This window comes from Chrysochloris asiatica, unplaced genomic scaffold (genome assembly GCF_000296735.1).
Source record: "Chrysochloris asiatica unplaced genomic scaffold, ChrAsi1.0 scaffold00052, whole genome shotgun sequence".
In the NCBI taxonomy this organism is placed as follows: Eukaryota; Metazoa; Chordata; class Mammalia; order Afrosoricida; family Chrysochloridae; genus Chrysochloris; species Chrysochloris asiatica.
Window position 1 is genome coordinate 16704681 of NW_006408570.1, and position 16193 is coordinate 16720873.

At 40.2% G+C, this 16193-nt stretch overlaps 1 protein-coding gene across 3 annotated transcripts in view; it reads right to left on the bottom strand.

Moving 5' to 3' along the window:
• EHBP1 (EH domain binding protein 1) overlaps nt 1-15813 on the bottom strand; it is a 529253-nt gene extending 513440 nt beyond the window's left edge. For 2 of the 3 annotated variants that reach the window (XM_006862974.1, XM_006862972.1), the window contains exons 1-2: nt 15621-15813; nt 14373-14779 (exon numbers count right to left, since the gene is read on the bottom strand). In XM_006862974.1, the coding sequence (XP_006863036.1) occupies nt 14373-14476 (104 nt within the window). In that variant the 5' untranslated portion in view covers nt 14477-14779; nt 15621-15813. Of the gene's footprint in view, nt 1-14372; nt 14780-15620 lie in introns of those variants that run through there. The other variant, XM_006862973.1, reaches the window with a different exon arrangement.
• Nucleotides 15814-16193: the final 380 nt, after the last annotated feature.

Here is a 16193-nt window from a genome sequence, read left to right on the forward strand (position 1 = left end):
GCCAGCACACAGCCTTTCTCTTTCCATGAGTCTAGAAGTGCTCATCTCCGCCTCCATCTCTGGTGTTGCTGCTTCTCTGGATAGAGTCCCACATTCCGTTTGTGCTCTTCTCCCTTGATTGTCCCAGGGTCCTCTGTTCCTGGACTTTAAGATTTAACTACTCCCCACTGTTTGTTACAGAACTTCTACCTTTACAGTTGTGACAGTGGCAATTAATCATGATAACAAATATTCACTGTTTAATCCTAAGAATCTTATCCCCATTTCTTTTCACCAGACCCATTTAGACAAGATGAAAACTCTTCAGCAGGAATTCTACCTTGCCCGGTACACTCTTAAGCTAGACTCCCTCTTGAAAACTTTTAAGCCAGTCACTTTGTGCCTTTATTGCCCCCTCATTTTAGGTAACCAATGTCTAAATTGCCCATGCCTATCAACCCTGTATACAGAGGGGATGATGTGAAGACTCCTTCCCTCTTAGAGCTATTACAGCCACAAGTATAGATCAAGTTCCTCAAATTGTAGCAATTTACACATTTGTTTCCTTTATCAAAATAATTTTTTTAATCTTCCTCTAGTCGAGTTATGATTATAAAGCCATCTCCGTCCTTGTTTTTAAGGAGCAACCTGGCTATACTTCTTCCAATACTGATTTTTCGTTCTTCTGGCATTCCACTGTATATTCAATATTGTTGGTCTATACCATAATTCAAAGTCATCAATTCTTTTCCAGTCTTTCTTACTTATTGTCCAGTTTTCACATGTGTATGAGGTGACTGAAAATACTTGACTTGACTCAGGCAAGTGTCTGACTCAAGGTGACATCTTTGCTTATTGATACTTTAAAGAGATTTTTCACAGCAACTGTAATGATTACCACCTTGGAAATCCTGTGGAACCGTTCTACTCTGTTCTTAAGGTCACTATGAATCAGGATCAACTTGACAGCAATAGGAAGTCACATTTGGCTAGTCAGCAATGAACTGTGGCTAATATGATCAAGGACGACATTTTTAATGAATTATATTTAAGTTTAGATGTAAATAGTCAACTGTGGTGAGTAGCTTCTATACTATATAGAACAAAACTCAACAATTTATGTTAAATACCTGTTCTTTTACATTTTTCAGGTTGTACCCTAGGTTTAAATTAGATGATCAGAAAATTAGGTTTCTCAGCCATATTCTCTCATAAATTGTCCTCATAAAGTGTCAACATAAACACTGTCCAAAATTAACAGTGGTTTGGAGTATTTTGTAGTTAGAGACATTATCCAATGTCTTATATTTTTTTCATAATAAAAATCCTCTTTGCATTAAGTTCTAAGAAAAGTCTCTATTAACAAATTTGAGTACTTTTTTAGTCATAAAAATATTACAAGACCCAGTGTGCTTACTTCTCTGCTTGCTCGGTTGCCAGTAAACCCAGAAGTGAATTCAGTGCCCAATGGTAACAATTAACTTCTCTCAAGTGCCTAGTAACATGTATGTACTCTCTGCTTCTCTAACTACCACTGTTCTATTTATATCCTTAAATTCGGCAACATAATATTCTTTTCCCTAAATCTGGCAACAAAGTATTCTTTTAAATTTTTATTCTAACAGTTTTAGACATTGTTGTTGTTGTTGTTATGTGCTGTGGAGTTGGTTCTGACTCAGTGACCCTAAACAGGGTTTCCAAGGCTGTAAATCTTTACAGGAGCACAAAGCCTCACCTTTCTCCCACGGAACAGCTGGTTGTTTCAAACTGCTGACGGTGATATTAGCAGCCCAATTTGTAATCAATGCTCCTTGTTTTAGATATAGGCAAGGTATAAAGTGATAGCCTCTTTGCATTAAAGACAAAAAAAAAAAAACTTAAATAAAAGCATTTTTCAAATTACAAGGTTGCGATTAACAAAACCAGGAATTTTTTTAGATCAAATTTACCAAAGAAAAACTCTATATTAGCAAAGCTGCCCAGAAATATCACTAAAATAGTTATAAATAAGACAACTACCATCCTGCAGTAATTTCACTGTCCCATTTAACAAACTCAATTCCTTGCCTTTTCAAAAATATGCAAAATTCTTAATGCAAAATATGGCCAACACTACTGAGCATTCAGTTCAAAATGCTTGCACAATTTTTCCTTTAGTACACTGGAGTATTTTTATATCATGCAGTGAACTACTTCAGTAGCTCTTTTGTTGAAATTCACTACAAAATTAGAACACATTTTGAACATAAATAACACATTTCTAGAAATGTTTAATTTTAGTTTTCCTGAGCATCTAATCACAAACCTAATGCTTAACAAAACTAAATCAGAAAGAGTAGGGCTTCTTCACATAATCTGTTAAAATTTCACCTTTAAAACCAACTTTTAAAATATGTAAACCAAGCCTTGATACCAAACAACGCATGAAAGTTCCATTTCATGAAAAGATACAACTTACTCTATGGTTTCATAATGAAACAAATTTTAAAGACTAACTATCATGAAGAAAAATATAAATATCGTAAGTCACAGAACAAACACACATATAGTGGTATTGATTGTGTGCCATCAAGTAAGTTAGTTTCAACTCAAAGAGAACCTGTGTAGGGTTTCCGAGGCTGTAAATTTTTACGGGAGCAGAAAGTCTCATCTTTCTCCCACAGAGTGACTTGTAGATTCAGTAATGCACCAGACTGCAAAGCCGTTTGAGCTGCAAGGTCAAGTGTTGTTCAGTGCCATCGCGTCAGTTCCATGGAGTCCTGGTGTGTGCTGTGGGTTAATGCGCCAGACTGTAAAGCCGTTTGAACTGCATGGTCGGCAGTTCAAGCTAACTAGCGGCTCCTCGGAAACCCTACACAGGGTTGCTATGGGTCGGAACCGACTCGGCAGCACTTAATAACAACAATAATATAGGGTTTGGAGTCCTGGGTTGGTGCTGTGGGTTAATGTGCCATACTGCAAAGCCGTTTGAACTGCAAGATTGGCGGTTCAAACTCACCAGCAGCTCCTTGAGAATCCTAAACAGGGTTGCTGTGGGTAGGAACCGACTCCATGGCACTTAACAAAAACAATATAGGGTTTAACCCTGTAGAGGGTTGCTATGAGTTGGAATTGACTCCACGGCACATAACAACAACATATAGGGTTTCCTAAGAGCCGCTGGTGGGTCTAAACTACCATCCTTGTAGTTAGCAGTCTAGTGTTTATCCTACAGCACCACAGCATCCTAGCAAATTAATTCTACTTTGAAGGAATTAAGTTAGTTTGCTTAACCCTGTATGTACTGATATACTCCAGAAGCAAAAATATGTGTTTCGTCTCCCAAAAATCTAAAGTATTCTCAAAGCTTAATTCATTTCAATATGAACTTTTAGTTATGTTTATTTTTCTAAAAAACCACCCACTGCCATCTTGTCGATTCCAACTCATAGCAACCCTAGAGTATGCAGAAGAACTGCTCCTTAGGGTTTCAAGGACTGTAAATATTTACAGGACCAGACAACCTCATACTTCCCACTCTGAGTGCTGGTGGATTTGAACTGTTGACCTTGAGGTTAGCAGCCCAACATTTAATGCATTAAACTACACAGGTAAAAAAAAATTCAAGTATACTCATATTTAAGGGCCTCTGGTAGTGTTGTTGTTGTTAAGTGCCGTGGAGCCGGTTCTGACTCATAGTGATCCTGCACAGGGGTTCCGAGGCTGTAAATCTTTAAGGGAGCAGAACGCCTCATCTTTCTCCCATGGAACAGCTGGTAGTTTCAAACTGCTGACCTTGAGGTTGGCAGCCCGACTCGTAACCACTACAGGTCAGCAGTTCAAAACTACCAGGCAGTCTATGGGAGAAAGATAAGGCGTTCTGCTCCCATAAAGATTTACTACCTTGGAAACCCTACAAAGGGGTGCTATGAGTCAGAACCAACTCCATGGCACACAACCACCACTACCACCACCATATTCATATTTAAGATATATAACATACTAATTTAAAAGTATATTGGGGATTTATTGTTTGACTGATAAGCTATTTAATACCTATGTCTTATTACCATTAACCACACTCCTTAAAATTGAGCATTTCACTCTAACTCCTACCATTCCATTTTCTAGCCCATCCATCCTGGTCCCCATTCTCAACTCAACTATTCTTGAACTGCTTTAAGATTTCTCACTAACTGTCCTCTTCATTTTTTTCACTCACCATCTGCTTCTCTTGCCATTATTTTCTTCCTTTTCAGTTTGTATGTCATGGTTCATCCCTCTAAGCACCCCTATGTATTCATTCTCAATTTCCTTACCCTTCTTTCCCTCAATTACACAATCCTGACAAAATTTAATCCTAGTGAACTAAGCCTATTCCATGCCTGCACCCAAACAGTGAAGATTTTTGGGTTAAAATATACAAATTGGTTAGCTAGTTTCACTTCAAATTTATAACCACAAATGTAAGGCGGCCCTCAAGACTATCCAGGAATTTTTCTACATTTCCTGAGTCAATTTATTCTCATTCTGACAATTTCACACCTCTTCTCTCCTCAATTCTTCAACACCCTGTCACCTCTCTCTCTCAGCTTGTGACCTCTAATGTTATTTCCCTGAGAAAATAGACGCTAACAAGAGAGAGACTACACCATCCACCAAATCCACCAACCTATCAACTTCTGTACCCATGTACTCTGGTTTCCCTTCTTATAATAATGAATTTTTCCTTACCTCCCTTCCACTTGTACTGGTTCCCATTCCCTTTCTCTCACTCAAAGGCTCACTATAATCCTGAGGTAACCTCTACCACTACATCATCAGGTTTTTTCTTCCCTACCAGACCATTCCCACTAGCATTAAAACATGCTGTAGTGCCTACCATTCAAAAACTATTCCTTAGCCCCTATTTATCTGCTTTACAGCTAAATTCTCTAAGAAATTCATCGATACTCACTGTATCCATTAGCAAACTTATATCCCAACCACTCCACTAAAACCATTTCCACCTTGCCAAACACAATGGTCACCTAGCTCAACCTCACAGCAGTATTTGAGACAGCTGAATACCTGTGTCTGCTTCTTGATGCTCTTCTTGTACTTGATTTCTTGGGAAGCCTTAACACTGCTCATTTTCAGTTTCCTTTGCTGTCTCCTCTACTTTCTCATCTCTAAACATAGAAGTGACCTCCATGCAGCTCAGTCCTCTTCTCAATCTATATGAATGCCACATGAAATTTCCTATAATCCCATTATTACTGAAACTATCTAATGAAGAGACTCCGGCCTCCTCTCTCCCCTGAGCTTTGGCCTTTTATAATTAACTGCTTAATTAAAATCCCCAATTGAATGTCCCAAACCTTAAGAAAAGCAAAATGGGAACTCTTGATTTCTCCCTCATGCCAAAACTTTTCCTCTCTAAGTGTTCCCTACCCCTATAATTAAATATTACATTCTAGTTTCTCAGACCAGAATCATATCATCAATACTGATTCATCTTTTACCTTTGGCATCTTATCCATCAGTAAGTTCTGTCACCTATCCTTCAAAAATATTGATTTCCCAGTTACATGGGTGTATACATTTGACAAAATGAATTCAACCATAAATTAAAATAGGTATGTATGACTATATGTGAGCGTGTTTATATGTATGTGCACACGCTACTATACATTTTATACCTCCACCACTCACTTGCTTGGGTTGTTATAATAGTCTCTTAACTGCTTTCCCCCTTTCACCCATAACAGTTCACATTCCACCAACTCTTTTAAAATGTAAATGAAATTATACCACTTTCCTGCTAAATCTCTCCAGTGTCTTCCTATCACACTTAAAATCCCACCTACCATGGCCTTATGGTCCTACATGATCTTGTCCTCTCAGACCTCAATCTTTATCACTTTACTTCGTGTTCACTGTGCTACAGACACAATGGCCTTCCAGATGCTCCTAAAACACATCAAGCTTACAGCCACCAATTTTTTTTTTCCTTTTTTTTCAAAATTAGATTATTCATATCAAGGTTTATATACCTCTATAAAGGAGCTCTGGTAGCGTAGTGGTTACAAATTGGGCTGCAAACTGCATGGTTAGCAGTTCGAAACTACCAGCTGTTCCGCAGGAGAAAGATGAGGCTTTCTGCTCCTGTAAAGATTTACAGCCTTAGAAACCCTGTGCAGGGTCGCTATGAGTCGGAACCGACTCTATGGCACATAACCAACCAACCAACAATATACCTTTATATCACTCCATTAGATGATCAACAAAGAAATGCTTGCTTAAGCCAACCAAAGAAGTGGGACTGAAATGATTACTTTATCAACTCATGTTAACATTCTAAGGTATATATAGCCTTATCATGTCTGACTGGAAAGCTAAACTGGGATCCATTGCAGAAAGCCTGGAACATCAGATCAGGATCTCATAGTCCAGGATCATAAACATATACTCTGGAAGTAGCTAAGTTTTTTACTTTTCAAACCCTGAGGGTCATGAGGTTTAGAAAGATGTGTTGAATAATGGATATGAGGAGTAACTTTCAAGGATACATATACCTTTTTTTACCCTAGAATTCTGAACAATGTGATTGTATTATCTATTCTAAAATTATACTTTAAAAAATGATAAAGGAATTTCTTGGTGACTTTAAAAAATCAAAAACTGGTTTAAATGCATAAATGATAAATGTATAGTACATTGAATACATTTAGTCCTTCTACCATAATTAATAATTTGATGGAAGAATGTTGTTGTTGCTATGTGCTGTCGAGTCTGTTCTGACTCATAGCGTCCCTATATAGGGTTTTCTAGGAGCAGCTGGTGGGTTTGAACCGCTGACCTTACAGTTTGCAGTCAGTCCAGTGCTGATCATACAACACCATACCAGAAGTTGACCAGAATTAAATTCTACAACCTAGTTAAATAATCATAACTTCAACTAGCCAACTTTCACAGTATGACCTTCATCACCAGCAGAGCCACTGAGAGCTTGCATAGTTAAGATTTCTCTCAGAAATCAAAAGGCCTGTAGATGATAAAGAACAGCTCTTTCTCTCACACTCAGCTCCAGCATCTAGTCTTACCACAGGCCAACCTCACTGTCTGGCAACAGCTATATCAGTTGTTGTTGTTGTTGTTGTTGTTGCTAAATGCCATCGAGTCAGTTCCGACTCACAGAGACCCTGTACAGGGTTTCCTAGGAGTGGCTTGTGAACTTGAACCGCCAACCTTGTAGTTCAAACTGACCTTGCAGTCCAGCACATTTACACACAGCCTAATGACAACAATGAGAGTCCATCAACCCACTGCTGTCAAGATGATTCCGGCTCATCGTGACCCTATAGGACAGAGTAGAACGGCCTATAGAATTTCCAAGGATGTTATGGCACTGTAGGATAAGCACTGAACTGTGAACCACAAGGCTAGGAGTCGTTTAAGCCCACCAGCCGCTCCCTGGAAACACTATATAGGATCACTATGAATCGAAACTGAGTCAAGTAGATGGCACTTAAAACAATCTGTACAGAAGTAGACTGTCACATTTTTCTTCCATGGAGTGACTGGTTAGTTTGAACCACTGACCTTTCAATTTGTAAACTCTACACCAACATGGATCCTACACCAATTACAGTTGGGAATATAAACACTTATCAACTCCAAATTTGCTCCAACCCATTATATAGTCATCAAGAGTGATGAGTAATAGGACCCCACAGACTGCTATCATTCTCTAAAATAAGTAAAAGTCATTTCAGTTTTTGTTTGCAACCTATGTTCTAGAACACTATTAACCTGAAAGAATCAGGAAGTGAGTCTTGTTGAATTAAAAAAACACAACCAGCATGAGACAGGACAGAAGAAACATCCATTAAGAGGACAACAAAGAGATTTTGAGAAAGCAGAAACCCCAAACGTTCTAATCTACAAAATCCATCTTTCAGTCAAGTGTAAAAGTACTATGAGTTTGCTCATGGTCTACATCTAAAAAAAAAAAAAAAAAAAAGGCCTCCTTAAGCCTTTACCTGCATCCCACTCACCTTGTTTATCTGTCATGTCCACCAGACCCACACCCTGTGGCCATTTCTCTTTAGTCATAGAAATAACACATTCCCCCACTGGAAATACATATACTATTCTTTTTGATTAATACGTCTTTCCAGAATCCCATTCTAGCTACTATCTTCATTCTTTTGAGTTTCATGCAAAAGGCAATAAATTTTAAGTTTATCCTGGAGTCAAGAATGGGCACTTAATAAGGTTGAAAACATGATTTTAAAACATTGCTTTTTAAATTTTACTATGTACATGTTTGGTAGGGTAGAGGTGCAGAGAAACAGAAGTAGAACCCCAGGAAGATGGACTGGCAAAGTGGCAGCATCAATGGGCTCAAGCGTGGCAACAATAGTGAGGTTGGCCCAGGATTGGGCAGTGTTTCGTTCTGCTGTGCATAAGCTCACTATGAATCAGTACCAACTTGATGGCACCTAACAACAACAACAACAACATGTACATTGCAGGAATCATGGTGTGGCGCTGTAGGTTAATGTGCTGGACTACAATGCAGAATTGCAAGGTACTCCTCGGAAACCCTATACAGGATTACTATGAGTCAGAACCAACTCAATGGCACTTAACAATAACAACACAGCATGTATACTGCAGGTCTTGCTAAAATACAGATTCTGATTGAGTAGGTGTACGGTAAGATTTTAGGAGAGAACTGCTGGTATGATAGTTAAACACCTGGCAGTTAAACGAACAGTTGGTGGTTCGAAACCACCTAGTGACTCTGCAGAAGAAAAACCTGGGGACCTGTTCCCATAACAATCTTAGCCCAGAAAACCCTATGGGGCAGTTCCACCCTATCGTATAGGGTTGCTATGAGTTAGAATCAACTTGACGGCATACAACAAGGTATGGCTTGAGAGTCTGTCATTCTAACAGGTTTTCAGGCATTGCCAATACTCCAGCTCAGAGAGCATGCTAAGTAAACACCAGGTTCTAAAAGGCAATGGCATCTACGTATACAGGTTACCTTCAAAGGCACAATCCCAATGGAATACTAACTAGTCTATCATCTATTCCTTCTTCTATAATTTGTAACATATATCCACTTTTTATCCTCTATATCTGCAACTCTTCTTCAATGCTATTACTGATACTTCCTTCCTTTGATTCATTCAGCATCTCTAAACATCCTTCCTCTTCTTCTATTTTTCCATACATCCATAACAATATCTGAAGTGTAAACGCAGTTGATTCAAAACAAAAGTCCTTCCTATATGTTCATGTCTATTTTTATTTCTAAAGTAGATTCTAAATCAGCACATACACATCCAATAATTTAAGACTACTTGCAGGGATCAAACGAATAGGGCCAAGAAAACTGTATAATAGAAGAGTAGAAACTAGGCCTAACCAATATCCATCAAAAGGACACTAAGCAAAGAAAGATAAAAGGAAAACCCCTACTTCTCACTTATTGACATGGTTAGGCTCCAAAGACCAGGTCATTATGCAAACATTGGGGGTAAGTGAAAATGGAGGCTGATCACATCAGTTCACAAAATGGAGGATAACGACATCATTACACTACTGCCAAATTACATTATTTGTTGTTGTTGTTGTCGTTAAGTGCCATCACGTTGGTTCTGACCCACAGCAACCCTGTATAGGGTTTCCAAGGAGCAGCTAGCGAGCTTGCACCACAGACCTTGCTGCTCAAACTGACACTGCAGTCCAGCACACTAACTCACAGTGCCACACCAGACGTCATTACACCATTATATAACTTCTAAACCACTGAGAACTATGGCCCAGTCAAACTGACACATAACCTTCAGTATCACAGTGTTATTCTCACTTTGCATTTCAAGGGTTCATAACTGTCAGACATATATCATTAATGCACTAAATAAACAAATAGCAATTTTTTTACTATCGTAAATGTGAAAGGTCAAATAATGAGAGAGTCAATAAGAGAGGAGTAGGAGTCCTGGTGTAGCACTGTCAGATAAGCAATGGCCTGCTAATTACAAGAGTGACAGTTCAAACTCACCAGCTGCTTCTTGGAAACCCTAGGTTCATCATGAGTCGGAAGCAACCTGACAGCACTTAACAACAACATGTGTACTAAAACTCATTATAGCATATTTTAAAAAGAAAAAAGATTTTAAAGTGTTATTTAAGGATCTATTTACTCTAAGCAATATCACTAAAATAAAATACTAGCACATTAAATTTATATGTTAATCTTTGGATACTGTCACCTTGTTAATTTTAAAGTCTATTTTTAAGTGAGGGCAAAACAATTTAAAATGTTTAAAACAATATGCTTTAAAATTCTAGAACATCCAAATGCTTTAGGTATTAAGGCCAGAGCCTATCACAACAATCTAATTTAACAAGTATACCATAATGCCATCCCCAAATGTAATCAAGTCATCCTCTCAACTGAAATGGAGTTAATTTTCCATTCTTGCTTTCACTTTGAGACACATTAACTATAATGTATAGATTTCTTAAAAGGAAAATAGAAAATTCAGGGATACTGCAAACTATGGGGAAGAAACTGATTTTGTGACTGAAAAAATTACCTAACATGTTCCACTTCTCTTAAGAAAAGAGTTTAAATTTAATTATATGAAAGTTGATACTCCCTATATAATAGAAATACTTGTTATCAGGCTCTTAATCGCGTATTTCTTATCTTGGCTAATAGTACACCTGGTCTTCCAAGCCAGAAACCTGAATGTTGCTATGGATTGAATTGTTGTTGTTAGTGCTGAGTTGGTTCCAAGTCACAGCAACCCTGTATAGGATGATTTCCAAGTATGGTGGGTTTGAACAGCTTATCTTGAGGTTAGCTGTCCAGTGCTTATCCTATAGTACCACTCCATGGACTGAATAATGTCCTCAAAAAACATGTGTTGTAATTCCTAACCTCTATGCCTAAGGATTTAATCTCACTTGGGAATAGGTTGTCTTTGTTAGTTAATGAGACAAGGTTAGTGTAGCATATATCTTGAGTCAATCTCTTATGATATACAAAAGAAATTAAACAAGTGAGTAGAGTAAAGATAGGGAAGATAGATGGCAAGACACAGGAAGATCACCCAGAAGCAGAAACTCAAAAGAAACAAGGACCTTCCTCCAGAGCCAAAAGAAAGAGAAAGAATTCCCCTGGAGCTGGTGTCTTGATTTTAGACTTCGAATCACCTGGTGTGGCCCTGTAGGATAAGTCCTGAACTGTTAAACACAAGGCCAACAGTTCAAATCCACCAGACACTCCTTGGAAACACTATACAGGGTTGCTATGAGTCAGAATTGACTCAATGGCACTTAACAACAAACAGTCTCCTAAAGGAGCCGTGGTGGTGCTGTAAGAAGGGCAAGCTTTGTCCTGTTAATCGCCATAAGGAAAACAATAAAAACCCATTACCTGCTATAAGGGAGAAAGATGAGGCTTTCTGCTCCTGTAAATATTTATAGTCTCAGAAACCCTATACAGGGTTGCAATGAATCATAATCAACCTGAGAGCAGTAGGTAGGTAAGTAAGTTGTTGTTGTTGTTATGTGCCGTGGAGTCGGTTCCGACTCATAGCGACCCTGTACAGGGTTTCCGAGGCTGTAAATCTTTATGGGAGCAAAAAGCCTCATCTTTCTCCCGCGGAACAGCTGGTAGTTTCGAACTGCTGACCTTTCAGTTCGCAGCCCGATTCGTAACCACTACACTACCAGAACTCCTTAGGCAAGTAAGTAGTCTCCTAAATTATGAGTAAATAAATTTTTGTTCTAGTTCTCTTAAACAACAGCACTAGGTATCTAAGATGTCAACCTAAACATTTTCTTTTCTATCATCCTCATCATTTCCTGGCCCCTACATGAAATAAACACAAAATCCTATCCAGTTGATATCCTAAGTATTATTCCAGTCTGTTCTCTCCATTCCCTCTGCCACCACCTTAGTCCAAAATGCTGCAGGATATTGCACTGGACCATAAGGTTGGTTTGAATCACAACGTAAGCAGTTCAAACTCACCAGCCACTCCTTAGAAACATTATACAGGGTCGCTATGAGTCAAAACCAACTTGATGGCACTTAACAACAACAACATTGCAAGACCAACCTCGTTCCCTCCAGGCATCCTATTTTTATGATCTTTATTCTATACTGACATCTAAGTGATTTTCAAATATGCAAATTTAATATCTCTTCTTCTCAAATCTCCCACTACGTCCTTGGCCCTTATCATTCACATGATACCATATTTTAAGCAAATAAAGTATGCATTATACAATTTTTTTTTACAAACAGCACAACTCCATCAGAAATTAGTTTCCTGTGCACACTTTGCATGTTCTATGTGTCCATGGCATTTATATAGGCATGTTATTTGCTTAAAAATACAGCAATCTAATCATTTATAGGAGTCCTGGTGTGGTGCTGTGGGATAAAGCACTGGACCACAAGGTCATTTTGATCCACAAGGTCGGTGGTTCAAACTCACCAGCTAATCCTTGGAAACCCTATACAGGGTCACTATGAGTTGGAACTGACTCGACGGCACTTAGCAACAACAACAACAATCACTGATAACAACAAACAACTTTCCATGTTTTCAGAGTCCTGCCTGCCTCTCAAAGCTCGTATCCTACTATACTTCCCTCATTCTGTACTTTAAGTCCCATCAATATCAAACTACATGACTTGAAGTCCAGTAAACACCTATGTTATTTAATGCCTCCATGTTTTTATAATGGCTGTTGCTTCAGTCCATGGCTTCCTGACAAACCCAGCTTTAGTCACTGTTTAAGTCAACCCCAAACTCCACCCCCTAACTCCTACAAATTTGACTCTTTTCTCATCTACCAACTTTGTATATGTATATAATAATGGTTATAATTTACTGGGCATTTACTATGTGTTGACATTGTTCTAAGCATTTTATATGAATTAACTTATTTAATCTTCATAATAGTCCTTCTTATGAAGTGGAGCCATTATTACCTTTGTGACTAGAGAAGCTGAATAATTGGAAAAAGAAGTTAAATAATCTGCCCCCAAGGATACCCAGCTGTAAAGTGGTGGTGATGGAGATGTGCCATCAAGTCCATTCTGATACTAATGACCCTGTATAGGGTTTCCAAGGTTGTAAATCTTTACGGGCGCAGAAAACCTCCTCTTTCTCCCACAGAGTGGCTGATAGTTCCGAACTGCTGCCCTTGCATTTAGCAGCAGAATTCGTAACCCAGTATGCTAGCAAGGCTACTTAACTTAAAGTGGTTGATAGAAATTCAAATCCCTACATCATGCAAAATCCTATTATTGCACTGATCACCGTGTATTTATTTACATAACTGTCTCCCAAGCAGAATGTGAACTCCTTGAAGGCAGGAACTATACCATTTTCAACTCTGCACCTACAATGCCTGGTATAAAGTAGGTAATCGTTGCATGCAACTGCTGAATTGCATATAAAATAACATTCCTAACAAGTTCAAGAGAAAAACGTTCAGAGACTAGTTTTCAAACAAATATTCAATATGCAGTTATGAGTTCTAGAATAAAATCAGCTACATTTTCTTCTAATAAAAGGATGTTAAAAACAGAACTTACTATAGTCTGTGGACAATAGAATGGACTTATTTTGCAATAGTACTGCTTAATCACTGCACTAAATCAATACCCAAAGGAACATTTGCTTAATTAACATTAATTTTTTTTCTCTCACTAAATAAAAATTCTTCTTGTCATTTATGGCAGTGAAAAGAAAGCCCTATATTTACTTTGCTCAAGTGGAAAGAAGCAAATCATAGACCAGTGCTACTAATTGCTTCCTTAAGTCCAGCCAAGAAATGTATCCCAATAAGCAATTAAAATAAAACACAGTTAGTTGCCGAACTAAGATGTAGCAAAAGAACTTCTAAGGTTCTATGAATTGGCATGCCACTATTCAAGTAAAGAGAAATTCTGCATCATAAGCAAAAGAAAATGAAAACTCAAGAACATTTAAAACAGCTCACTACTACCCTACAAGAATAGAGTTTTCTACAATATTACATGTTCACAATATTCCATGGCATTCCTCATGCCACCTTAAAATTTAAGTATCAAAGTTACTCTAACAGTAATAACAAAAGACTTCAAAGACCACATCTACTGGACTTGGTGTGCTTTCCTGGTTACAATCGTCTGAATCATATTTAAGTGCAGTAATTAAAACTCATAGGGATGGTCCAGCAGCAACTGTACACACCACAGTAATTGTGAGAATAACCTGCACCAGCCCAACTTCTACACACATGTGCACTTCAGACAAGTAAACCTGCTATCAGAAGAGGCAGAGGTTAGGCCACTGTGAGTGAGTTAGGCCTCAGCACAGAAAACTCAACCCCCAGGCCCATCTTACCATTTCTTAGTACACTCAACCATCAGCTCCTGGTAGGAGGCCACAAACTGGAACTTGGATGCATGTTTTCCAACACGCTGCAGTCTCTTCCAAACTGAAGCCATGATGATCAGTCAATGCACAGGAGCAGTTCTGGGTGAGTTACACAGCAGCTTTAATAAAGCAGAGGGTCCAAAGCAAAAGAGCTTTGCATGTATGTCTGTATTTTAAGAAACTCAACTACAACTTGAAATGATGTTTGAGGTCCATAAGTCTTCTCCCTGCTTCACAGGGTAAATCCCATCTTAGATGAATGACGTCCCAGTCAAGAACAGTATGATATACATGACAGGATGAGTGAGAGGAGGTTCCCTCATGAAGACATCACCATTCCACCTCATGGGCGATTTGACACCTATTCTGGAGGGCTGAAAAGCAAAACAAAGACACAAAAAAGAGAGATAGAGAGAAAATGAGGGAAGCATGAGAAGACACTTATCCTAAACCCATGTTAGATAACGCTGCAACAGACAACCCCAGGTCTTCACAGGTCTTGCAAACAATGAAACAAAACACCAACCTCAAAAGCCAGTAACGTCAAGGATGCAAGACACCAAGGAAGAAATTATAAGTCACACTGAAGACGTGGAAAAACAACACATCAAGTAAAGAGCATCAACAACAATCGAGAGAGACGCAAGTCAGTGTCCTTCCTATCCCCCTCCCAGCATCACAGAGCGGGAAAGTCAAGGGATGCTGTTTAATGTCCAAGGCCAGTCAGAGAGGGGAGTGGAGTATTTTTAAATAAACTTTGTTTTTCAGCCCATAATTAATGGCCTTGAGCCCTAGAATATGTGCTTAGAACAAATTAGGGAGTGGGAAGGAATGCTGTTGTTCAGTCCGAAGGGGAAATGGATAGGGAAGGAGGAGTGGAGGGAAATCTCATGGCAGAAGGAGGGCAACGTCCGACCAGGCCACTAGAGCTCTTCTTCGCAGCCAAGCGCAGGGAAACGGAAACTCCTGCTGGGCATGAAGCACTGACCAGGAGAGCAAGTGCTCAGTGCGGGGGTCGCCGCCTCCCTCCCCCATCCTTAGGGGAGCAGTCAGCCCGAGCCGCATCTTCTCACGCAGGAGCCCAGACCCCTGCCCTCCAGCGGCGGCAGGCGGTGGCTCGCTCGCGGTCCCTGTCACCAGGCAATGCCAGCAGACCCCAGCCCAGTGCCTGAGCCCCGGCCCCGCCGCATGTCCGCTCCCGCCTCCTCCTCACACCTCTGGTCCCGCTGTCGGGCAGAGTCTGGCCCCGTTCCCTCCTCAGCGCCGCTCCTCCATCGCCGCCGCAGCAGCAGCAGCCGCCGCCGCCGCCACCGAGTCCTCCATCCCCTCCGGAGCCACATGGAACAGCCGAGCCAGCAGCGGCGCTCGCGGTAGCCCGGGTCTGCAGCCCCTCAGGCGGACGGCGCCCCTTACGCCCGCCCCCTCCCTGACGGAGTCGCCCCGCAACCGTCCCCCACCCTACAATACCCTGCCAGAGCTGCCGCCGCCGCTCAGTGTCCTGCACCCCCTCCCCCGCCTTCCTCCTCCGCCACCATCATCATTACCTCCCCCGCCGCACCTCTCACACTAACCCTACCCACAGCGGCTCAACCTCCGTCCGCCCCGCCGCCATTGGCTAGGCCCCGCGTGTTCCCCGCCCACCTCGAAGGCTAAGCTTTTCAGGGGCTGATATGTCTCATTGGTGGATACGCGTGCCTATCATAGGGGCTCCACCCCTAGCTCGGGAGGAGCTCCCTCCCAGAACACAGCGCAAAGTCTATCCTTTTTTTTAAAAAAAAAAATCCTAAA